Source organism: Chiloscyllium plagiosum, unplaced genomic scaffold, assembly GCF_037043375.1.
Source record: "Chiloscyllium plagiosum isolate Xiang-an unplaced genomic scaffold, Cpla_swu_hap1 HiC_scaffold_3, whole genome shotgun sequence".
Taxonomy (NCBI): Eukaryota; Metazoa; Chordata; class Chondrichthyes; order Orectolobiformes; family Hemiscylliidae; genus Chiloscyllium; species Chiloscyllium plagiosum.
The window spans coordinates 46,155,943-46,183,412 of NW_028270141.1; the positions used below are offsets into that span (position 1 = coordinate 46,155,943).

General features: G+C 42.0%; 1 protein-coding gene across 1 annotated transcript in view; it reads right to left on the bottom strand.

Annotated features, from left to right (window-relative positions):
• The window catches only part of col21a1 (collagen, type XXI, alpha 1), a 474,425-nt gene that overhangs the window by 69,473 nt on the left and 377,482 nt on the right, over positions 1 to 27,470 (bottom strand). The window contains exon 22 of the mRNA XM_087979161.1: positions 21,538 to 21,573. Within this exon, the coding sequence (XP_087835287.1) occupies positions 21,538 to 21,573 (36 nt within the window). The remainder of the gene's footprint in view (positions 1 to 21,537; positions 21,574 to 27,470) is intronic.

The following is a 27,470-nucleotide window of genomic DNA, read 5'->3' on the forward strand; positions in this document are numbered from 1 at the left end:
TAACAGACTACGCCAATCAAATTTTGAAGATTCTTGTCTCAAATGGCCAAAATTTATCTTTAAGAGTTTTCAGTTTTATATAAAGCCCATTAGTTTTCCATGATTATTTTCAAAGGGAGTTAGGGGGTGTGATGGATGGCAGTTATAGTAAGGGAGAAAAGCCGCAGATACAGGCAGGTAGATGGGATAATTCCAGGAAAGGTAGGAGGGGTAGGCAGGTAGTGCAGGAGTCTTCTGTGGCTATCCCTATTTAAACAAGTATGCTGTTTTGGAAAATGTAGGGGGTGATGGACTCCCAGGGGAATGTAGCACAAACAGCCAATTTTCTGGTATTGAGACTAGTTCTAATGTAATGAGGGGTACGTCGGGTTCCAAACAATTGATTGTGATGGGGACTCGCTAGTCAGAGGCACAGACAGATTTTTCTGCGGCTAGCAGTGAAAAATCAGAATGGTGTTTTGCCTCCCTGGTGCCAGGATCAAGGATATCTCAGAGAGGGTGCAGAATGTTCTCAAAGGGGAGTGGGACCAGCAGGAGGTCATTGTACACATTGAAACTAATAACATAGGAAGGGCAAAGGATGAGATTCTGAAGGGAGAATATAGAAAGTTAGGCAGGAATTAGAAAAGGAGGTCCTTGAGGGTAGTGGTATCTGGATTACTTCCGGTGCTATGAGCTAGAGAGGGTAGGAATCGAAGGATAGAGTAGATGAATGCATGGCTGAGGAGCTGATACAGGGGAGATAGGTTCAGATGTTTGCATCACTGGAATCTCTTCTGGGGTAGAAGTGACCAGTACAAGAAGGATGGATTGCACCTGAATTGGAAGGGGACTAATATACTTGCAGGGAGATTTGCTAGAGCTGCTTGGGAGGATTTAAACTAGTAAGATGGGAGGGTTGGGATCCTGGGAAATAATGAGGAAAGAGATCAATCTGAGACTGGAACAGTTGGAAAAAGGAGCGAGTCACACAGTCAGGGCAGGCAGGAACAAAGCAGGACTGATAAATTCAACTGCATTTACATCAATGAAAGAGTGCTAACAGGGAAGGCAGATGAACTCAGGGCATGGTTAGGAACAGGGGACTGGGATATCATAGTAATTACAGCAACGTAGCTCAGGGTTGGACAGGACTGGCAGCTTAATGTCCCAGGATACAAATGCTATAGGAAGGATAGAAAGGGCGGCAAGAGAGGAGGGGGAGTGGTGTTTTTGATAAGGGACAGCATTACTACTGTACTTAGGGTAGATATTCCTGTGAATACATCCAAGGAAGTTATTTGGATGGAACTGAGAAATAAGAAAAGGATGATCGCCTTATTGGAATTGTATTATAGACCCCCTAATAGTCAGCAGGAAATTGAGAAACAAATTTGTAAGGAGATTTCAGTTATCTGTAAGAATAACAGGGTGGTTATGGTAGGGGATTTTAATTTTCCAAAGATAGACAGGGACTGCCATAATGTGAAGGGTTTAGGGGATAGAGAGGAATTTGTTAAGTGTGTATAAGAAAATCTTTTGATTCAGTCTGTGGATGTACCACATACAGAAGGTGCAAAACTTGATATATTCTTGGCAAATAAGGCAGGGCAGGTGACTGAGGTGTCAGTGGGAGAGCACTTTGGGGCCAGTGACCATAACTCTATTAGTTTTAAAATAGTGATGGAAAAGGATAGACAGGATCTAAAAGTTAAAGTTCTAAATTGGAGGAAGGCCTATTTGACATTATTCAGCAAGAACTTTCAAAAGTTGATTAGGCGTGGATGTTTGCAAGTAAAGGGATGACTGGAAAATGGGAAGCCATCAAAAATACCATAACAAAGTCCACATCCATTATATTCCTGCTAGGTGAAAGACAAGGCTGGTAGGTGTAGGGAATGCTGGATGATCAGAGAAATTGAGGTTTTAATCAAGAAAAAGAAGGAAGCACATGTCAGGTACAGACAGCAGAGATTGAATGAATCCTTAGAAGAGTATAAAGGCAGTAGGAGTATACTTAAGAGGGACATCAGGAGGGCAAAAAGTAGACATGAGATAGCTTTGGCAAATAAGGTTAAGGAAAATCCAAAGAGACTTTATAAATACATTAAGGACCAAAGGGTAACTAGGGAAAGAATAGGGACTCTCAAAGCTTATGTGTAGCACCGCAGGAGATGGGAGATACTACTTGACTATTTTGCATCAGTGTTTATTGTGGAGAAAGCCATGGAAGATTTTGGATACGGGAAATAGATGGTGACATCTTGAAAAATGTCCACATTACAGAGGAGGTGGCATTGGAAAAAAGTGGATATATCCCCAGGATCTGTTTAGGTGTACCCTAGAACCGTGTGGGAAGCTAGGGAAGTGATTGCTGGGCCTTTTGCTGAGATATTTGAATCATCAATAGTCAAGAAGTGCCAGAAGATTGGAGGTTGGCGAATGTAGTGCCACTATTTAAGAAAGGCGGTAAGGAAAAGCCAGGGAATTATAGACCATTGAGCCCATCGGTGGTGGGCAAGTTGATGGAGGGAATCCTGAGGGACAGGATTTACACGTATTTGGAAAGGCAAGAACTGATTAGGGATAGTCAACATGGCTTTGCGCATGGGAAATCATGTCTCACGAACTTAATTGAGATTTTTGAAGAAGTAACAAAGAGGATTGATGAGGGCAGAGCGAAGCTCTATATGGACTTCACTAAGGCCTTTGACAAGGTTCGTCATGGTAGACTGGTTAGCAAGGTTAGATATCATGGAATACAGTGAGAACTAGCCATTTGGATACACATAACCCATATCCCTCTAAACCCTTCCTATTCATATACCCATCCAGATGTCTTTTAAATGTTGCAATTGTACCAGCCTCCACCACTTCCTCTGGCAACAGAGGGTTTGAGCTATTGGGAGAGGCTGAATAGGCTGGGGCTTTTTTCCCCTGGAGCATTGGAAGCTGAGGGGTGGCTTTATAGAGGTTTATAAAATCATGAGTGGCATGGATAGGGTAAATAAATTTTCCCTGGGGTGGGGGAATCCAGAACTAGAGGGCACAGGTTTAGGGAGAGTGTGGAAAAATTGAAAAGAGATCTAAGGGGCAACTTTTTCAAGCAGAGAGCAGTGTGTGTTTGGACTGAGTTGCCAGAGGAAGTGGTGGAGGCTGGTACAATTGCAACATTTAAAAGATATCTGGATGGGTATATGAATAGGAAGGGTTTAGAGGGATATGGGTTAAGTGCAGGCAAATGGGACCAGATTAGGTTAGGATATCTGGTCGGCATGGACAAGTTGGATCGAAGAGTCTGTTTCCATGCTGTACATCTCTATGACTCTATATGCAGCAACCTCTTTGAGATGCCCTTGACTATGGCATCAGGGAGGGAACATACCATCCCGAATTCTTACTCAAAGCCACAGAATCTCCTGTCTGTACCCCTGACAACACAGTCTACAGTACAATTATTCTTTTGAACCGTAACAAAGCCTGGTTAAGAGATATACGTTTTTGATGCCCAAGATCTGATACTGTTATTTTCCTCTGAGAGACTATTCCCCCCAACAATCCCCAAAATGGAATGTCTGATTAAGAGGGGAATAGAGAATCCTGAACTATTTCCAACCTCTCCTGACAGTCATTTATCTACCTGACTAAACCTTCAGAGTGATCATCTCTCTCTGAATCTATTAACCATCTCACTCTGTACCTCTTGTATGCTCCTCAGTGACTCCAACTGCCTTTCCTGCCGATCTAAATGGTCTGATATGTTATCGATCCAAACACATTTCCTGCAGACATAATATCCAGTGACAGTCAACTGATCGCTAATCTCCCACATATGACAGGAGGAACATACCACCCCATTCACTCCTATAATTATCCCCTTAAAAGTTTGCGAGCATTGACTTGTGTTATGGACGAGGCCAGACTGCTAAACACCCAAACCAAACCAAATCAGAGAAAAACTGAGCTGGGAGAACTAGCCACTCTCTATTCATTGTACAAGTGTTTTTTTTAAACTTGAAAGCTCTTTTTACTGAGGCAGTAGCAGTTAGCTATCATCAAACTGGCCACAAAACCGATCAAAACTAGACACCTTTGAACCTGTGTCCTTCTTACCCCTCTGAAAAAAACACCAAGGACAACATAATCTTGTTAAAGGAGCAGCATCGTCACACCTCCCTCCTTAAAAAATCGAACCATTGATATCCAAAGATGGCTTCATTTTAAAATCCCCTAACCTTACACTATTAGAACACTACAATACCAATACACATTACAGACTATAAATATGCAAACATGCTCTTTTACATTCTATTTCAGTCTGTTTTATTTCTGCCATCGAAAGCCTCTGTTTCTCATTCAAGTCTTGACAATGAGTCATCAATCACGTTTTCTTGTCCTGCCACATGCCTACAACAACAAGCTCCATCTAAATGAGCTGTGATTTTTGTCCTTAAATTTCTCCACAAACTTCAATCGATTATGATCAGTGTATATGATTGTCTCAGATACATTACTGGTAACAAAAACATTGAAATGTTGTTAACACCAACACCAAGCTCAAAGTCTGGTTCACAACTGTCGACTATTTCTACTGATGAATGTTCAATTTCATGGAGAAATACCCAATAGGTCTTTTTATCTTCTCGTTGTCTTCTTGTAAGAGCACAGCACCGACACCCACATTACTTGCATCGATAGCCACCTTGAATGGCATTGTGTAATTAGGCGTGGCTAATACTAGGGCAGTGGTTAACACAGCTTTCAGACTGTCAAATGCCTTCTGACAGCCCGCTGTCCACTGAAATTTATTGCCTTTCTTTAGCAATTCAGTAAGTGGAGCAGCCACACTTCTAACATTTGGTAAGAATTTCCGATAAAATCCACTCAATCCCAGGAATCGTAGTACTGCTCTTTTTGCCGATGGTATGGGAAACTCCCCAATTACCTTTGTTTTTGCATTCCATGGGGCCATTTGTGCTTGGAATGACATGGTCCAGGAAGGGGACTTGAGCTTTGGCAAATTCACTTTTAGCCAGGTTTAACGGTAAGCCTGCCTCCTGAAGTCGATCCAACAATTCTGATATATGTTGCAAATGTTCCTTCCATGTGTTACTAAAAATCAAGTCATCTATATATACGAAACAATTGGGTAATCCTGGAATGACCTTATTGGTTAGTCTCTGAAATGTGGCTGGCACAGTATTCATACCAAATGGCATAGTTTTAAATTGATACAGTCCATTCAGCTTTACGAAAGCCGAAATTGTCTTTGCTCTTTCGGACAAAGGTACCTGCCACTATCCTCTGAGCAAGTCCAATTTAGGAATATAAGTTGCTTGTTGCATCTTATAAACATAGTCTTCCAAACGTGGAATTGGATTTGTATCAGTCTTTGTGATTGCATTGACTTTGCGATAGTCCACAGATTATCATTGGATACAATCTCATTTTGGCACCATTACTGTAGATGAGCTCTAGTCACCGTAACTCACTTTGATTATGCTGTCTTGGTGCAAAACATCACTTCATTGCTTATGTTCAATCTCCTTTTGAACCTGTGCCAACTTTAGAGGTTATATCTATAAGGATGTTACTTAATCGAAACAGCATTTTCTATATCTACATGATGCATAATTAGATTAGTACTTCCCAGTTTATTTCCACATATCTCCCCATGTGATAGTAATAACTCTGCTGGTTATTTCGATTTTCCTCTGGAAGGTAACTCAATAATTTATCCCAATTTTTGACAACTTTCTCATTGTGCAATTTAATTTGATGAATGTCCAATTCAGAATCCTCTGAACTTGGTTCTTCCCTCTGTGTTGTAACCAATAACACAGTCTCCTTTGGCTTTTCTTCCCTGTCAAAATACCTTTTGAACATATTCACATGACACACTCTGTGAGATTTCTTTCTGTCTGGAGGCCTTATCAAATAGTTCACCTCACTCAATTTCCTTTCGATCTGATAAGGTCCACTAAATCTTGCTTTTAAAGGTTCATCTATCACTGGAAGTAACACTAACACCTTATCTCTGATAGCAAAATTGCGAGTTTTTGATTTCTTGTCTGCTTCCTGTTTCATTGTATGCTGTGATATTTCTAAATGCTGTCTAGCCAATTCCCCCACTCTATTTAATCATTCCCTAAAATCTGACACATACTCCAAATATGTGGTCTCTGAATTCTGACTTACCAATTTCTCCTTAATCAATTTTAGTGGTCACCTCACTTCATGCCCGAAAACTAATTCAAATGGACTGAATTTGGTCGATTCATTTGGTGCATCTCTGACTGCAAGAAGTACAAATGGAATTCCCTTATCCCAATCATCTGGATAGTTTTGACTATAGGCCCTCAACATGGTCTTTAATATCTGATGACACCTTTCTCGCACTCCCTGCGATTCTGGATGGTATGCAATAGATTTGAATTGTTTTATTCCTAAACTGTCCATAACTTACTTGAATAATTTTGACATGATGTTTGACCCTTGATCTGATTGTATTTTTCTGGGTAGTCTGAGTTCAGTGAAAAATTTGAAAAACTCCTCTACAATCCTTTTAGCTATGAGATTGTGAAATGGAACGGCCTCTGGAAATCTAGTGGGCACATCCATTATTGTTAACAAATAGTGATTTTTGCTTTAGACAGGTTCCTATGCAAACAATTAAGATTCTAGTAAAAGGTTCCTGAAGTGCAGGAATAGGAATTAAAGATGCAGGTTTTATTACTGCCTGTGGTTTTCCAATTACCTGACATGTATGACATGTCTGGCAAAATTCAACTAAATCTGCTAGTAAAAATATTATTTTATTTTAGCTTGAGGTTTTCTCATCCCTAAATGACCCCCAACTGGTAGTTCATGTGCCACTTGCAATACCCCCTCCAAAGCCCACTGGCAATATGACTTGATGAACTTCTGCCCATTTTGCATCTGTCTGAATATGTGACTATTTCCATTTCCTCATTAAGACATAATTTTTAAGATAGTAACATTCAGGGATACCTTCAGAATATTTTTCCATGTATGCCTTTTGATACAATTGCTTTAAATCTTCATCTTTCTGGTGTAATTCAGTTAATTTCTCTGAACTAAAGCTGTCTGCTTTGGCATCTATCTGCTCCTGGTTTGTCTCGACAATTTGATCAACAGAGTCTCTGCTAAAATATCTATACTTTTTGATCTCTCCTGTTTCAACTGGTGACTTTGTGACCTTGTTACCACACAGTCAGGAAATATCCCAGGATATGTGTCCTGCAATAGTTCAGGTGCCTGAGTTTCCACTAGCTTTTCAAACATAGTAGGCAGCACTCCCACCTGTGAACCAGCTTTATCGTTAGCAAGGACAAATTGTAGTCCTAGAGCTGAGAATTTTTCCAGTATTCCTATCACGACTTCTCAATTATTCACTGGACACTCTAACCACACTCTATATAATAGTGCACTTCTTGTCTCATCGTGAATTCCTGTTACTAATATCTTTTGTGGCAATAGTCCTTCCGAGGTAATTATCTCCTCATCCTTCAATATCAAAGATTGGAATGATCCTGCACTTCTTAACATTGTAACCTCTTTACCTGCTGCTCCTGGCCTATATGAATAAACTCTACCTTCAAATATATATTGTTTAAGAAAATCTGGCACTTCCTCCTTAACCAACCTTTGACCAGGTTGTACATTCTGGTATACATTTTTAGCCTTCACTGTGCTTTCCATTACCACTCTACCCTGGCTTATCCTTTTTTTCCTACATCTGGCTTCCCAGTGCTTTTCTTAACCTACCAACACTGATTTCAGGTAGCCTACTGGAGCTTTTTAACTTCACTTTTTCCTTCCATTTTTACCCTATGGTAAGTTATCCTTATGTTCTATACTGAGATCTACCTTTCCCTTTCCACGTGAGGATTTCTCTTTTCCCCATTTTCTATTCCTCATGGATTGAAATTGATTTTGGAAGCTAAACTTTGATTTATGAATTAATCCATAATCATCAGCCATTTCAGCAGCTCATCTTGCCGTTTTAACTCTCTGCTCTTCCACATGAGTTCTCACTACTTCAGGAAATGAAGTTTTGAACTCCTCCAAAATAATTGTCTCTCGAAGAGGGTCATAGGTCTGCTCTATTTTTAATGCCCTTATTCGCCTATCAAATTGATCCTTTCAAACTCAATGTAGGTTTGACTAGGGTCTCCTTAGATTCCCAAAACATTGTCTGCAGGCTTCTGGCACAAGCCCATATGCACTTAAGATGGCTTTCTCCACCTCCTCAAATGCCCCGATCCCTCCTCTGAAAGTGATGCAAATACCTCACTTGCTCTACCTGCAAGTTTTGTTTGAATTAACAAAATCCACATGGTCACTGGCCACTGCATTTGTTTAGCTACTTTTTCAAAAGAGATGAAAAAAGGCTTCTACATCCTTCTCATCAAATTTAGGCAGTGCTTGAATGTAGTCAAACAGATTCTGACCAGGCCTTTGGCTTCCTTGGGTTTGCTCATCCTCACTTTTTTCCTCACTAAGTTTACCTTCAGACTTCATCGCCATCCTTTTAAGTTGACTTTCCTGTCGAAGTGTCAATTTCTGAAGTTCAAACTCTCTTTTTCTTTTTGTTCTGCTCAAGCAATTGTTCTTCTCTTTCTTCTGCTCTTAATTATAATTCAAACTGAATTGAATTTTAGCTATCTCTAAAGATCCTCATGGTGTTTCCAGCAAATTTAAGTGCTGAGCTATTGCTGTAATTATCTCTCCTTGTCTCATGGAAGGAGGCAGCTCCAACTCCAGATTGTCTACTAATTCCAACCTTATTCACCTTTTCCAAGGCCCCCAAAAGTCACTTCTTTTACCCCCAGAAAATTCTTGGTGACTGAAAGCCATTACTACACCAAGCACAGTTTAAACCAACTGAATGGGCGGCACGTTGGCACAGTGGTTAGCACTGCTGCCTCACAGCGCCTGAGACCCGGATTCAATTCCCGCCTCAGGCGACTGACTGTGTGGAGTTTGCACGTTCTCCCCGTGTCTGCGTGGGTTTCCTCCGGGTGCTCCGGTTTCCTCCCACAGTCCAAAAGATGTGCAGGGTCAGGTGAATTGGCCATGCTAAATTGCCCGTAGTGTTAGGTAAGGGGTAAATGTAGGGGTATGGTGTGGGTTTCGCTTCGGCGGGTCGGTGTGGACTTGTTGGGCCGAAGGGCCTGTTCCCACACTGTAATGGAATCTAATGGAATCTAATGAATTCAACACCCAGAACAAAAGACACTAACACCGACCACTTGTTGCCTTTGAGTCCAGCAACACTAATCCCAAATTGGAACTATATGATAAATCCTGTAAAGAGCCCTCAATCTGTTATAGACCAGGCAAGACTGCTAAAAACCCAAACAAAACCAAACCAGAGAAAAACTGAGCTGGGAGACTGGCTACTGCCCTTTCATGATACAATTTTCTTTTAACTTGAAAGCCTTTTGCCTGAGGCAGTACCTGTTAGCTATAATTAAATAGGACTTAAACCCCGTCAAAACTATACATCCTTGGAACTAAGGACAACATAACCTTGTTAATGGATCAGCATGGTCACACTTGCCTAAAAAGATCTATACTTTTCCTCAAATCCAGTGTTTGTAGTCTGATTGCCGCTGACACACTATGATGGGAACATTTAAATCCTCTATTTTATATTATACAGTCTGAAAGAAGAAGCTCTAAATACAACATTTTCAGAAAAACATATATCCATCCCTTACCACAGTTTTTAATTTTAAGCACACAAAAGAGAACAAAAAATTTAATATTTAAATCCTTAAAATCTGGCAGTTAGCTTAACCTCCCAGCACCGAAAACAGCCTCCTCCTCAAATCTTCTATCAGCTTCTGGCTCTGAGTAAAGGTATGTTGATCCTTTCAACTCCTAGAGTCAGCCTTGCAAAAATAACAGATCCAGGAACCTACTCCCCATCGTTATTTCAACCGCTAATGACAAACCCTCTACAAACAAGTTGAAAATCTTCTGCGTTCCGTGTGCATGCTGAAAAAACCTCTCTCGGGTTACTGAATGGTGGAACATACTAAAATGGCCAAATTGCCTACTTCTGCTCTTATTTTCTATGTTTCCATGTCAGGATATCCCCTTGTATCTTGTATCCTTGTTATCCTTGTATCTTGTCAAAATTACTTGAAGGGGACTTTGAGTAAGGTAACAAACTGTCTATATGTAAAATGTCATTATTATACAAACAACCTGGACACAATGTTTTCTCATGTGTCATTAAAGAAGGGAGTATTCGTTTACTCAATGTTGTTTTGTGTCAACCAATAGGAGATACACTCATTAAATAAAAATGTGATATTCTCTATGGATGACTATTATTCTTAGCTTGTGTGGTTCCATATCTCTAAAATTTTGACAAACATAAATACATAAATGTGCACTTATGACAGATTATAAACATTTGGACAAATGTTACTGTTTAGTGGCGTGTAGTGTTGTGATGAGAATACGAATCAGCAATTCATAAACTATGGTCTCAATCTTACATTCTTTGGCTAAATGTGAATTGTGCTGAGACTTTCAGCATGAGGGCCAGTGAGATTTCTAGCTACATCTCACCAGACATGCCTCATTAACTACTTACCCAGCCACATGGTATCTCTCATGTCTACTTCTTCCCAATCTTACCACATGTTGTACCTGGAAGACTTCACCACTCACTGGATATTTGCTAAAGACCAGCATCCTTGGCATGTATCTAATTTAAATGGTCTTTGTGTGCCCAAAGATGCCCTGCTCAATTAAGGATGTTTTCTGAAAGGGAAGATGGTACCATGATTCTCAAATTGAAACCTGGAGGTCCTGAGGGCCTAATCTAATAGAGGGGCACTTCTTCCCAGAGGACTGGCAGAGGAGGCTGTGAAGAAAGACTCCGCAGCCTTGTCAGAGGCGCCACCAGGTCAGTGCTGGTTTCATGGTCCAGAGGAAGGGGCAGCAGTCAATGACCTTCTTCATTTGCCAGGATAAGTACTACACCCTTATTTCTGCTACTTCACAGTCACTCTATCTCAGCTACTGCATCTATTTCACCAAATTTATGCTCTATCACTCTAATTATTGCCTGCAACATTGTCCTTTACTTACTTACATTCCACTCCCCATAACCTTCCACACCACTAACCCTGCATGGGCCTTGTGGTGCCTCCTCACACTTTAACATCTTTCAACAACCTGCATCTGCATTTGCAGCTCCACCTGTACTAACAGCGGTGTTACCCATTTTTACCTCACCCGTTTCTTTCATTCCAGGAAGATAACCTGCAATAGGGCTGAAAGGATCTGGAAAGATGGAGAGGTGCCAAGATGTAGATTCCTCACGCCTATGAGAAAAGAATCCTGGTCTTCGCAGGAGAAGACCAGGACCATTCCTGTAATGATGCTGGATCATTCATGTCCTGACAACCAACTAAGCACCATTCTTCATTCTACTGCAATTCTCACAATAACCATGATAACCAAATCAATCTTATTCATTGCAACTCCTTCTAACCACTGGCCACAATGCCTCCTCTCTTATTTATCTTGCAGGTACCTCTGGAATGTCACCGCCATTGTGCTGAAACAGTTGACTCTCCCAGAACCACCTCTTTAAATTCTTAGGTCAAGACTACCAAGGTCTCAGAGGATGCACTGGCAAAGGTGCCATCTACAACTTTACCAGCTCAGATACTCACACCTTAGCAGGAATGTTAACCTTTGGAAGTGTGGGAGCACAAGTTGTTAAATACCTTACTGCAATAGCTCTGCACCCGACCGAGAAAAAAGTGTCTGGCACTTGGAGGACTGTCTGGAACCATCCACTAGCTCAGCCCTAGGAGAAGATCTTGTAGTGTTGGCAATCAGGGATTGTCAGCCAAATGCACAGTGAGAAACATGCACAGCAGACAGATATGTGGAACACATTGACTCTGATTACCCAGAAACTACAGCAATGGAGCAAGTCATGTATCCTCGACAGGTGTGCAGCTACCATAGGGAGTCAAGACCAACACCCTCAAGATCTCTGGAGAGGTGTAGTCACATGCACTCTATTGCCCCAGTCATTCGTCTTTGGAATGATGGAATGGAATGCCTCTTCTCTGGCAAACTGCACTATTTTAACTTTGCATCTAGTTGTTTCTCTCTCTGTCGGGCCTGAATGTACCTGTGCTAGCAAGATGCATAACTTTATGGCAATATAGGGTGCATCATGGATCACCATCTACACTGAAAGCCTGCTGCAGAATGTGGAAGCATGATGAACACCATTAGGTGAAAGTGAGGACTGCAGATACTGGATATTAAGAGTCAACAGCGTGGTACTGGAAAAGTACAGGTCAGGCAGCATCCGAGGAACAGGAAAATTGAAGTTTCGAGCAAGAGCCCTTCATGAGGAATGAAGCTGGGAGCCTCAGGGGTGGAGAGATAAATGGGAGGAGAATGGAGCTGGGGATGAAGATAGCTGTGAGAGGAATAGGTGGGGGTAAAGGTGATAGGTCAGAGGGGAGGGTGGAGCGGATAGGTGGGAAGGAAGATGGACAGATGGGATAGGTCATGAGGACGGTGCTGAGACACTTCTCCGCCGCCTCCGAGCTTACTTTTTCAATCAAGACTCCCACCCACCTTCTGAGGACCCCTTCGCCTGCCTCCAACACACCCCAACCACCTGGACACCCCATGCTAGTCTATTACCCGCCCTCAACCTCTTTATTTCCAACTGGCGCAGAGACACTGACCACCTCAATCTGTCCACTCCCTCACCCACTCCAACTTCTCACCCTCACAATGCACAGCCCTCCACTCCCTTTGCTCCAACCCCAACCTCACCAACAAACCAGCGGACAAGGGGTGGGGGGGTGCAGCGATAGTTTGGCACACTGACCTCTACACTGCTGTAGGCAGGCACCAACTTGAAGACACCTCCTACCACCCCTCAACCACGACTTCACCTCCCATCACCAAACCATCATCTCCCAGACCGTACACAACCTCATCACCTCAGGGGATCTCCCACCTACAGCTTCCAACCTCATTGTTTGGGAACCCCGCACCACCCGGTTTTACCTCCTACCCAAGATCCACAAGCCTGACTACCCCAGTCGACCTATCATCTCAGCCTGCTCCTGACCACCCCCCCACCCCTTGTCCGCTGGTTTGTTGGTGAGGTTGGGGTTGGAGCAAAGGGAGTGGAGGGCTGTGCATAACTCCACATACCTTGATACTGTCCTATCCCTCCGGTCCAGGAACTCCCCACATATGTTCAGGACACCACCCACTCCCTCCACCTCTTCCAAGACTTTCGTTTCCCAGGCCCCCAATGCCTCATCTTCACCATGGACATCCAGTCCCTATACACCTCCATCTGCCCTCGCTTTCTTCCTCTCCCAACGTCCCCACCAGTACCCTTCCATTGACACTCTTATTCGTTTGACTGAACTGGTCCTCACCCTCAACAATGTCTCCTTCAAATCCTTCCACTTCCTCCAGATGAAAGGGGTAGCCATGGGCACCTGCATGGGCCCTAGCTATGCCTGTCTCATTGTCAGCTATGTGGAACAATCTATCTTCTGCAGTTACACCGGCACCATTCCCCACCTTTTCCTCCGCTACATTGGCGCCACCTTGTGCTCCCACGAGGAGGTTTAACAGTTCATCAACTTCACTAACACATTCCACCCCGACCTTAAATTCACCTGGATCAGCTCTGACACCTCTCTCCCCTTCCTTGACCTCTCTATCTCCATCAACGGTGACCGACTCAACACTGACATTTTCTACAAACCCACTGACTCACACAACTACCTAGATTACACCTCCTCCCACCCTGCCTCCTGCAAAAATGCTATCCCTTATTCCCAATTCCTCCGCCTCTGCCGCATCTACTCCCAGGAGGAGCAGTTCCACCACAGAACTCACCAGATGGCCTCCTTCTTTAAAGAGGACAATGTGGTTGATGATGCCCTCCAATGCATCTCATCCACGTCCTGCACCTCCACCGTCAAACCCCACCCCTCCAACTGCAACAAGGACAGAACCCCCCCCCGCACCCCACTAACCTCTGTATACATCGCATCATCCTCTGCCATTTCTGTCAACTACAAACGAACTCCACCGCCAAAGATATATTTACCTCTCCACCCCTATCCGCTTTCCGTAAGGACTGTTTCTTCCACGACTACCTCATCAGGTCCATGCCCCCCCAACAACCCACCCTCCCCTCCCTTCACCTCAGTCCAAGGCCCCAAAGGAGCCTTCCATATCCATCAAAGTTTCACCTGCACTTCCACACATGTCATTTACTGTATCTGTTGCTCCTAAAGCGGTCTCCTCTACACTGGGGAGACAGGACGCCTACTCGTAGAGTGTTTCAGCGTGCATTTTTGGGACACACGCATCAACCAATCAACCAATCTCAACACCCCGTGGCTGAACATTTCAACTCCCCCTTGCACTCTGCCGAGGACATGTAGGTCCTGGGCCTCCTCCATAGCCACTCCCTCACCACCCGACACCTGGAGGAAGAACACCTCTTGGGACCCTCTAAAGCCATGTCATCAATGTAGATTTCACCAGTTTCCTCATTTCCCCTCCCCCACCTTACCCCAGTTCCAACCTTCCAGCTCAGCACCGTCCTCATAACCTGTCCCATCTATCCATTTTCCTTCCCACCTGTCCGCTCCACCCTCCCTTCCGACCTATCACCTTTACTCCCACCTCCATCCAATTAATACACTCTCAGCTACCATCATCCCAGCCCCACCCCCTCCCATTTATCTCTCCATCTCCGAGGCTCCTGACCTCATTCCTGATGAAGGGTTTTTGCCTGAAACGCGATGTTCCCGCTCCTCGGATGCCTGACCTGTTGTGCTTTTCCAGCACTACACTCTTGACTCTGATGAACACCATTGCTGATACTATGGCCCGTTGACCTATAACCTCCCTAGCTTCTGTTTCTAAAATGTGTGAATGAGTTGAGCAGCCATGTCTGCAGTGGGGAAATGCACAGAAAACAGGAAGCCAAAGCATTAAAATGGTCAGGGTTTAGATACCTTCAGATCATGTGCAGTGCATGGGTCTGCGAGTAACATTGTTTCCTTTTAATGGATGAAACAAGGGGACTTGCATCCCCTGTTACACAGTCACTTACCCTGCTCATTCCAAGTGTGGTCTCAATCATTTTCTTTCCCATTGTGCTTCTTTCAATTTCCAGCTCAAAAGAAGGTGACTGTGACCATCTTTTAGCCAGTTGTTTGTTGAATTGAATTGAATTAGCTTTATTGTCACATGTATTCAAATAATTACAGGGATAAATTTATAAGTTGCCACTTACAGCGACATCTTAGGTTCAAAGGCACCTAGGTACAGCTTCTTCAGTTACAGATTAGGTAGAGTGTAACATTATCACCAACACATAGCGTCGGAGTATCGAGGTACAATCCTTAGTTACAGAATAGAGAAATGAAGAAAAGTTACATTACAGCTACACACAGTATAACCATAATTCAGAAAAAGAGGAAGCAAAGTTAAAAGGACAAACATCACAGTCTCTCTCCAAGGGCTCTCCACAGCAGACCAGTGCATGGGACCTACACTTGGTCTGACTGCTGGCTGCTGTCCTGCTCTCCACTAGGCCACTGCCCCACTTCGCACCGGGCCACTGGCATCTCGCTTCGGGCTACTGACCCCGCCTTGGTGTTCGGGAGTTAGAGACACAGGCCAGGTGTCTTAGGCTGAGAGAAGGGAGAGAAGTGGGGAAAGTGGGAGAAGAAGAGAAGAAAAAGAGAACAGGCAGAGTGGACGAGCTCTGACTGGAGTGTCCTACTCCCGTGGGAATCTTACAGGAATTTATTTAGGGCTGTCAAGTCAGATTGCTCAAGGGAGTGGGCCATGGTCAGATGTCCTCTGTCATGGGAGAAACATTTGGCAAACTATTATTCAGGATTAGGGGCTACAGGCTGAGGTTAAAGGGGAGCCTCTGCCTTTGCATGTTGGATACCCTTCCTGGTACCCATTCCATGAGCTTTATTAGTTTTGTGCCTCCTCAGGTTCCCACTCAACCCACCTTCATAAAACTTCATCCGCTCACCTTTCTCCCCAGCCCTTGCCATACAGGGTGACTATGCTAGGTATAGTCATACAGTGCTCTTCCCTTGAAGTCAGGGTCTTCCATGGACCAACCCTATTCCAGCATGATCCTCTTCCCATCCATATGTTACTATACACCTCCCTTGCATGTACTGTTGACTCTCTTCACAACTGTCATCATACCTTTGTCCCAATCTGCAGGCCCCTATCCCAAGAATAGTTTGGCAAGAGTTTCTCCCATGAAGAGAATCACCTCAACCCTCCAACCCATTGTGCACCCTTTCATCCCCTTTGCTTCTGTAAACAGACCTGACCATGTTCCACTCCCTTGAGTAATCTGACTGGATAGCCATGGATAAGAAGTGCCCAGAGCCCTGACTGTCCATCTCTGGTGACCATGCAAATCTTACCCAATAACACTCCCCTCTCTCCCATTCTGGAGCGGCTGTTGTAGAATTACAAGACTAACTGTGACCCACCTCCTAGACTGCAGAGGCACAGACTCCCTGAACAAGAACAGCCCAATCAGGAGCCTGTCCACGGTTAATCTCTTGGAAAGTTATGTGAGGTTGCCCTTGACTTACTGTACTGGGAAAATCTGACTGACATGTGCTTCCATGGAATTCATTGAGGACTATCTAATATTTGAGACATGGCTGCAAATGCACATACAATATGTCTCCTGGATAAGCTGCTGGCACATATGATACAGGTGTGAGATTTAAGTAGCATGGTGCAATATAGCAAGATGTACTTCCCATTGACTGAGGACTGTTGGCCAGCAAGGCAAGCTACCTGATTGTGTGACTTTGTTGATTGGCACAACAAAGCATGGACACTTTGAGCATGTAGGTAGGCATTTAGTGAGTGATTGCTAAGAGAGCAATCCTGAAGTACAAGCTGGTTCAGTTGGTGATCTTCATGCTTGCCTGTTCAGACAAAGTGTGCTTGCATCAGCCTTTCAAGGCTAGTTGCTAAGATAGCCTGCAATGCAAGTCTGCACTTCCTACGTGGTCTGCAAGTGGACTGGAGAACCCATAGTGGTGGTGAGAGTTTAGCAAATTTAGGATGCCCAGGAATGAAGAATATATGTGAACCGTGCCCTTAGATCATGTCCCGAGATACTAGTTGGTCCTAGGCAACATGAGGGCTTTTCACAGCCAGTGGTGAGCTGATGTTGCCAGGCACTAGCTCCGATTTTCATTTTGAAACTTCTCAACATCATGCTTGTTCAGCACATTTTGTAATATAGAAAACTAAATATTAATGAGGTGTGTTGAGCCATTAATAAAGTGTTTAAGAAGCAAAAATACACCTTAATTGCCAACTTACCACTGTGTAGTGGGAAACATGTCATGTTGCTTGGCAAAAGCAAAAAAGATGGTGCAAGATGCCCTGGCATCAAGATAGACCTCACTGAACTGGTTATAGAATCATAGAGATATACAGCACAGAAACACACCTCCAGTCCAATTTGTCCATACTGACCAGATATCTTAACCTAATCTAGTCCCATTTGCCAGCACTTGGCTTATATCCCTCTAAATACTTCCTATTCATATACCCATCCAGATCCCTTTTAAATTCTGCAATTGTACTAGCCTCCACCACTTCCTCTGGCAGCTCATTCCATACATGCACCACCCTCTGTGTGAAGAAGTTGCCCCTTAGGTCTCTTTTATATCTTTCCCCTCTCACCTTAAACCTATGCCCTCTAGTTCTGAACTCCCCCACCCCAGAGAAAAGACCTTGTCTATTTACCCTATCCATGCCCCTCATGATTTTATAAACCTCCATAAGGTCATCCCTCAGCCTCTGATGCTCCAGGGAAAACAGCTCCAGTCTATTCAGCCTCTCCTTATTGTTCAAATCTGGTAACATCCTTGAAAATCTTTTCTAAACCCTTTCAAGTTTCACAAGAATTACATGCAATATTACAAAAGTGGTCTAATCAATGTCCTGTACAGCTGCAACATGACCTCCCAACTCCTACACTCAGTGCTCTAACCAATAAAGGAAAACATACCAACCACCTTCTTCACTGTCTACCTGCAACTCTACTTTCAAGGAGCTATGAACTTGCACTCCAAGGTCTCTTTGATCACAATACTCCCTAGGACCTTACCATTAAGTATATTGGTCCTGCTCTGATTTGCCTTTCCAAAATGCAGCATCTCACATTTATCAAATTAAATTCCATCTGCCACTCCTCAGCCCATTGGTTCATCTGATCAAGATCCTGTTGTTCTCTGAGGTAACCTTCTTCACCATCCACTACACCTCCAATTTTGGTGTCATCTGCAAACTTACTAACTTACCTCCTATGCTCACATCCAAATCATTTATATAAATGACGAAAAGTAGCGGACCCAGCACCAATCCTTGTGGCACTCCACTGGTCACAGGCCTCCAGTCTGAAAACAACCCTCCATCACCATCTTCTGTCTTCTACCTTTGAGCCATTTCTGTATTCAAATGGCTAGTTCTCCCTGTATTCCATGAGATCTAACCGTGTTAACCAATCTCCCATGGGGAACCTTGTCCAATTCTACTAAAATCTTGCCATGGATCACGTCACTAAGATCTTTTTAAGATATGGGCCTTTATGATCTTTTGGCTATTTAATCTTTTTACACTGTAAAATAAGTTCAAAATTTCTAATAGAAATAAAAATTTACAGCATTATTTAGGTCAAGAGTGTAATACTATGTATGATAGTAATTGCTATGCTTTCTTTGGAAAGCTAAAGGTTTACTAAGTAAAGCTGTCATGGAAAGCAAGTTACAACCTTACTAAAAATGGGAATGCTACAAAAGTGAAATCAGTCCACAGGAGAAACAGAAAATACAGGTCCACTTATTATTTAGTCTGAAACATATTAGTTCTGTTCCAACACCGAAGGATGAATCTGGTCATTTATATGTCCCTTTGAATACTTACTTTCAAATGTGATTCTAACATAGTCTGAGTTTAGACAGCTGCAATTACAAGCTGTATCTGGATCCCCTCCAAGCATCAACAGTGTGTTCTGTCTGGAAATAAAATCTTAAAATATCTATTCCTACAATACCATGGTATTTTGAGAATGTACTGCTGTGATTAATTATGTTAACTCTGATTCTCAAACTGGAAGTTCTTGAAAAATGATTTCAAATGTCAGATTCAGGTAAATTAAGGATTTGCTGTTTTTTCCTTCACCAGAACAGTTAATTAGCTCCATTTTCTGGAAATAACAAGCCCAAATTAGTTAATGATTATGCATAATTATGCAATGATTATATATGTGTTCTTCAAATGTTTGAATTACAATGTGCAAAACAATGTTGAAATGACAAAGGAGAGTTTAGGAAACAGGAAGTAAATTAATCTTGGGTAGCTGTGTATGTTTTTAATGAGAATGGGAAGAGATAGAATGTGCCTATGTGCTGAATGGTGATATCGGGGAGAGGGTTGTTTATTGCTCTGGATTGTTGGGGAATGAGGAGCATGAAAGACTGTTTCTGTGGGATTCTAGTGAGAGGAATAAGTAATGTGTAGCACTTACCTGGAAGTGGATGGATTTCTAATCAGGCTGGACAAGTGTATTGAAAACCCATCAGTGAGATAATAATTCAGCATGGGAGCTACAATATCCCAGATCTGTTATAGCTGCAGCACATGAAACTTCTGACTGAAATCAAACTTGTCCAACCAAATGTAACCTGAAGTTTAATTTGGGTAGTTACATTATTAAGCCTATACTCATTGCCACACCAATTTTTCAAACTTCATGTGGTAAAATTGCAATGACCAAGATATTGCGGTGCCCAGAAAGTTATTGCAGCTACACAGATTGAGGTTGTGCCTTAGGCTTGTGTGGAACTCCCCGCATGAAAAGAGATTGAGTCCAGGTCACTTACCCTCTATCCGGAACTCTTTGAAAGAAGTCCATTACATTTGAAGCATTTGGAAGATTCTGGCTTATTTAAGCAGAGCTAGAGGATTAAAAACCTATTCTAACTGCTGAGCAACTATGAAACGGATCCCCTGACTTTAAAATGATTCACTTCACCTTCTTCTGACGTTTGACACACCTCAACTCCTGCCGGACCTGAAACCCTCTGCCTAGCCAACCTGATACTGGAGCTGGCACCATCCCTGTTAGAGCCAACATCACCCATGAGCTGATCCTGTTGGAATTTACACCACCAACTGTTGACTTGGCCTGGCCTAATCCAAACCGGCTGGAGCTGACACACCCCCCTTCTCTGGCTAGGCCCAACTCAACTTGAACCTGCTGAAACCCACTGTCCTAGCTTGACCTGATTTATCCAAAGCACTCATCTACACACCTTGCACCCTAACAAATGGGTACTTGGACTCCTCTGGTTCATCTAGCACACTACTCCCTTGCACAGAACCATCTTATCTACCCACTTCTAAACATACCCCTCATCTATTTCAAATACTCACTTTTCCTTAGTTCCTGTTCAAGCTGGCCTTAGTGCCCAAGCACTTTGTTGCAGCAATATAAAAAAACAAAAACAGCCTCACTCCTCACACACTACTCAGGCTCCATCCATGCTACTTCATATCCACAACTAGCCTTTTGCCCAGCTACTTGCTTCTTGTAGCTGAACATGTCCAAGACCCATTATTCAGTGCTGGCTCACTATGCCTTTCTGCATACAGCTTACTCCAGACACATTAACCTGATCTGCACTGGAATTCCAATATCATGTCAAATGTGTTCTTGACTTTTAAGTGTTGTTATTCAAAAGATCAACCACATATTGTGTGGCTATTTAACATAGATTATGTGCTCAGTTCTGTGGAGTGGCTCTTGAACCAGTGACTTTTCCTGGCTCCTAGCTCAGGAGCCACTGAATGTTTGCTACATATGGGCCCTCACACTCTACACATTAACCTATTCTCTCTTATCCACTCCATGGCGACTTATATCCTTCATGCCAACTATATCCCTCTTCCCACCCCAAGCTCCCACTCACCCCCTTGGCTTTTTGTCGCCGTGATAAGTGTCTAGTTTAATGCTTTCCATTTAAATGGATTTAAGGATAAAGTATATATGTGCAATATGTTATTTTTAAATTGAGATTTCAATTTAACTTGTACTTATTGTCTCACCGTTCTGCAAATACTGTACATGTGTGGCACTTTTAATTTTAAACTAATACTTTATTCAGAGACATAGAGCAATTGGCAGCATCCTTGACTATTATTAGCAATTTAACATTTTACCTGTTTTTAAAATATATACGATTAAAGTTGTGACAATGATAATAATTGCATTACAATAAAACTCAAATGAAATTCTGAGTTTACTTTGTACCTTGATTCTTTTATTCACTGGAGTGACAGAATGTGTTCTATAATTTTACTTTTATTTATTAATTGTAATATAGTAACAATTAATTGATGTGTAATTATAAGAATAGTGTGATTTACCTGGTTTCCCTTGACACCTGCATTTCCTTTGTCACCCTGAAAGAAAATAATTTGAACTTTTGTGAAAACTTAATACTTTTCAAGAGATATACATCAACCGAAGCTTTTGAACCATTTCAGCATTCACTTTCAACTATTTCATATAGAATTTAATGACAGTTTATCAGAATCAAAAAGAAGTATTGATTGAAAGAATATCTTGGGAAAACATCTCTGCCAACCATTGTTGAACCTTCAATATTTTTGATCTGAAATTTTTGAAAATAGTTCTAAATATTCCTTTAACAAGTTTGTTTTAAAGTAAGTTCTGCTACTGCCAGACAGTACTAATGAAGCCCACATTTAAATATTAATTCAGATTAGATTATTTTATTTAATAGTATCCATTTTCCTATGTTCATGACCTTTTTATTACAAAAATGTTTTAATTACTTTCATAATTCCTGAAAAATACCTACAGATGAACATTAGCATATGGGGAATGGGAATACAGATGGTGACCCGGGGAAGAACAAAGGAATAGAAATCAGCTATCCAGCCATCTAAGCCTGTTCTGCTGTTCATGTAGGTTATTGCTGATATGTACATTGACTCCTTGGTTCAGGAACCTTTGATATCTTTGCTTAAGAAAAGTGAATAAATTTCAGTTTTGAAATTGTCTATTGATTATTCTCAATCTGGTGGGAAGAGAAATCCAACAGCTTTATAAAGTATATTGTAGACAGAAACACCATGTCACACTGAAGTTGATTCTCTGTGAAAGTTGCAATTGTTGTATTTATAAATAAATCTAAATGAATACAAAACCAAGATAAAAGTAAATATCCAAAGAATGGATTAGCAATAATAAATATCACATAAATATTTTGAATTTAGGAGTGATGCAACTTTTGTAATAATTGAAATTCTCATGTGATTACTATAAAAGTTTAGGCAGATGCACAAAACTCTGAAAAATTTGACACTGGGCACTGCTATGAGAACTCTCCTTTATGTAATCTAATTGGTATGAAATAGTGAGTTCAGCTGCTTTATCAATGACGTTCCCTCTGTCATAAGACAAGAAGTAGTGATATTCGCCAATGACTGCAGAATGATCAGGATCATTAATGACTTCTCAGATAGTGAAGTAGTCCATCTTAATGCAGCAAGACTGAACAATGTCCAAGTTAGGGCTGTTATCACTTTTTTCACACCTTTTAGTATTTATCTTTCAGTTAGGTGAATCATAGAAAGCCTACAGTGTGGAAGTGGGCCATTCGGCCCATCAAGTCCACACCAATCCTCCTATCTTTGTATCATCTGCAAACTTAGCCACAATGCCCTCAGTTCCTTCATCTAGATCATTAACGTATAAAGTGAAAAGTTGTGGTTGCAACACTAACCCTTGTGAAACACCTAAACACCTGTAGTCATCAGTTTCCATCCTGAGAAGGATCCTTTTATTCCCACCATGCTAGTACCTTGCCACTAATACCATGGGCCCTTACCTTACTCAAGTAGCCTTTTGTATGATACTTTATCAAAGGCCTTCTGGAAGTCCAAATAGATAACAGCCATTGGCTCTCCTTTGTCTACTGTGTTCATCATCTCCTCAAAGAATTCTAACAGATCTGTCAGGCATGACCTCCCTTTGATGGAACCATGCTGACTTTGATCTATTTTACTATGCATTTCTAAGTATTCAAAAATCTCATCCTACACAATGGACGCCAAAAATCTTAGAGGAGAAAGTGAGGTCTGCAGATGCTGGAGATCAGAGCTGAAAATGTGTTGCTGGAAAAGCGCAGCAGGTCAGGCAGCATCCAGGGAACAAGAGAATCGACGTTTCGGGCATAAGCCCTTCTTCAGGATTCCTGAAGAAGGGCTTATGCCCGAAACGTCGATTCTCCTGTTCCCTGGATGCTGCCTGACCTGCTGCCCTTTCCCGCAACACATTTTCAGCTCCAAAAATCTTACCAATGACTGAGGTCAGGCTAATTGGCTTATAATTTCCTATCTTTTGCCTCACTCCTTTCTAAACATGGGGTTACATTGCTGATTTTCCAATCCCCCGGGACCCTCCCTGACTCCAGTGATACTTGCAAGATCACTACTAAAGCCTCCACTATTTCTTCAGCTACATATCCAATATGATAATTTCACATATACCCAGGTAGGAGAACAGCTGTAGATTTCAAAGGAGTAAAGTCTAACATTGAGGTCTCCCTCATTTCCTCAGCAATAATTTACATCATACAGATGTAATTTGTTGCTACCATTCATAAACTTTGTCTTGTTTAGGGCATGAGCCTCCTCTTGTTAGTCTACTGCACCACACCAGGTCCCTGTAGATCCCTGTTAGGACAGAGGGTGATTACACCAAATCTACCAGATTAATCTGACACAATGATGAACTGTGGTGAGGATTCAACCTACAATGCATAGGTTAGAGGATGCTTGGCCAGCAGTACTTTATGCAAAGGAAGCCTCAGGCTGCAGTCTGCTTCTGAGTTCAACCTTCTCCTGGATGCTGATTCTGATTATGCTGAGGGATTGTGTTCACACCGAATGGATGCTAAAGGCAGGTTTCAACACATTTATAAACGCCATCAAGAGGAACATTCTAGAGACTGGATGAAAAACAGTTGAAGGCACTATATCCTGCAAAGTCTACATGCTTTATTAACATTATAGCAATATTGAAGACTTGAATGCCAGAATTAGCTTAGTTCCTAGTCAAGCTGACGCAACATAAATATAATCCTATATCTGCAATTGTTGAATATGTCCTTTTCACAATAACAGGCCAAATCCAAGCCAGCCAACATACCCTTTGGAAGTGTAGTGGACAGCGAAGATGCTTACCTCAGATTACAATGGGATCTTGATCAGATGAGCCAATGGGCTAAGGAGTGGCCGTTGGAGTTTAATTTAGATAAATGTAAGGTGCTACACTTCGGAAAGCATATCAGAGCAGGGCTTATACACTTAATAGTAAGGTCCTGGGGAATGTTGCTGAACGAAAAGACTTCGGAGTGCAGGTTCGTACCTCCTTGAAAGTAGAATCGCAGGTAAACAGGATAGTGAAGAAGGTGTTTAGTATGCTTTCCTTTATTGGTCAGAGCATTGAGTATAGGAGTTGGGAGGTCATGTTGTGGCTGTACAGGATGTTGGTTAGGCAACTTTTAGAATATTGCGTGCAATTCTGGTCTCCTTCTTATTGGAAGGATATTGTGAAATTTAAAAGGGTTTAGAAAAGATTTACAAGGACGTTGCCAGGGTTGGAGGGTTTGAGTTATAGGGAAAGGTTGAATAGGCTGAGCCTGTTTTCTCTGGACTAAGAGGTGAGCTCATGGAGATTTATAAAATCATGAGAGGCATGGATAGGATAAATAGACAAAGTCTTTTCCCTGGGGTGTGGGAGTCCAGAACTAGAGGGCATAAAGTTAGGGTGAGCGGGGAAAGATATAAAAGTGACTTAAGGGGCAACTTTTTCATGCAGAGGGTGGTGCGAGTATGGAATGAGCTGCCAGAGGAAGTGGTGGAGGCTGGTACAATTACAACAGTTAAAAGACATCTGGATGGGTACATAAATAGGAAGGGTTTGGAGGGATATGAGCCCAAGTGCTGGCAAACGGGACTAGGTTAGAGTTGGGATATCTGGTTGGCATGGATGAGTTGGACCGAAGGGTCTGTTTCTATGCTGTACATCTCTATGACTCTATGTGCAGAATGATGGAAGGATTTGTCAACATTGCAGTACTATCAAGTAACATTTGCCGAACTTGACAGCATTGCCACCTGATGTTCAGTTTGATTAAAAAATAGATTTTGTTATTTAAAGCGATCAATTATTTTAATCATTTTTATGAATGGTAGTACTTTTTTCCATAGAGTGTAAGTTGCAAAATAGTTACATTTTTTTAACAGAAATTTATTTTTTATTATCTGTGCATGGGTTTTGAGGGCTGCACAGGGTGCATCCTAAGTAATTTCGAATCATTGGTGAAAAGGGAAAAAAATGATAGATTGTGCAAAGTGAGTTAGCTGGAGTTGATACAAAGTTGTTATAGGAACTATAAAGGCCTAAGGGTTGCGCACAGTGGAAGGGGTTGGAATGGAGCACATTGGGGCGAAGGAGAGTTGGTACAGGGCACAAGTCGCAATGGAGGGTGTAAGGAACCAAATCGGGTGAGTACAGGAGAATGTGTTGACATGAGATGCATAGGGATCATATGAGTGGATGCAGGGCATTAGGTGACATGGGCTGGTAAGTAAGGACAGGATGAGTGTTGGGAGATGAGGAGAGGCGAAGGGTAAGAATATTTTATGTGCTAATCATCAGTTTTAAACCTTAGACTCAGTGCCAGAGCCCTGAGGCAGATTCTCCTTCCATCCTACCTCTGCATCAGGCATTCTCTTCAGGTCTCTTTAAATCCATCATTTCTCTGCAACCCAACCCCCAACACCACCTACCCCCACTTCACCCCCCTCCTCCAGCCAACCCCACTCTCGACTACACCCCGTTCAGTCTTACACTATGGTACTGAAACATGTATTTTGTAATCACTAGATTGCTGGGTAAATGACTTGAGCAGCTGTTAAGTGGACGTGCCCTCATCTATTTTCATGATGTGGAGGTGCCATTGTTGGACTGGGATGGACAAAGGTAGAAATCACACAACACCAAGTTATAGTTATCAGGTGAAGTGCTCAAAGGAACAGTATTCTGTAAGTTTGTGATTTCAACTAAATCTGTTGGACTACAACCTGGTGTCTTGTGACTTCTGACTTCACCTACTTCCAATTAGGCCAAATTGCAAAATGTGAATCTACACATAACTGAAGATGACTTCCTGCTAAATGTAAAGGTGCAACAGAATTCTGAAATGGGAACAGAAGCAAATTCAAAAAATCAAAATCAAAGATTGTTGTTAGTAACATCTTTCTTAAGATACATGGCAACTGTAGAATAAATATTACTCATGTACATGTCATTTACATTGCTCCATACTCTTCAGGAAGAAACACCAGGAAAGTCACAGAATTTCATGCAGTTTGCAACGTGTGAGCAAAGGATTAGCATCCATTCTTGCATGCATTTCCATTGGTGTTTGAAAGTAGGGAAGAGGAAAACTGGGATGCTGGGGATTGATTTGTTTAACCTTACATCTTTTGCTCTTTCAACCAATAAGCTATATTTTCTGGCTTTTGGCATCTCTTATCTTAGAGATAAAAAAAATCCAATGTGTGTCCATGGTAAATACATGCTTTACAAATGCGTTCATAATTTGCTAGAAATAACACATTAAAAAATCTTCCTGTTTGGTTGGTTTTCAGGCATTACTGTACCTGGTTTTGTGATCTTATGAGTCCTCAAGATGCTGAGGTCAACATCTTTTTACTAAAATGTACTGAAGATGTACTATTGTATTTTTCTTGCATGGCAAACTTATTTTACCCTGAACAATATATAAGTCTCTCAAGCTCAAGTATGCCCAGAGCTTTCAATATTGTTTCTGCATTTGGCAATATTCTTATAACATCCCTTTGATTTTCCTGTTTAACTTGCCAAAAGGTTTGTGGTGCAACGCCAGCATATTTTATGAGCTTGAGTGATTGAGTGCCCGCAGCCAGCAATGTTTCTCTCTCGATTGTAGAATTTCATGGTCTTTTTCCACTAGTGTTGCTAAATTACTTCTGCTGTGACTTGCCTGTTGTCTGCTCATGAAGATTTTGCAGCAATATATATTTTTTGCATTTCACAAGAGGGGTCCTTACTCAAACTTCCCCAAAAAACACTGGATACATTCAATACAAACGGCTGCCAGAAAAAAAGTTTGCACTACTGATTGTAGAGCTGCTATCAATCTTAAGGAACAGTCTGTAATTGCTATTGGGAAATGCGTTTTATTAAAAGTTATTTCTAAGTCAGAATGATGAACAATTTG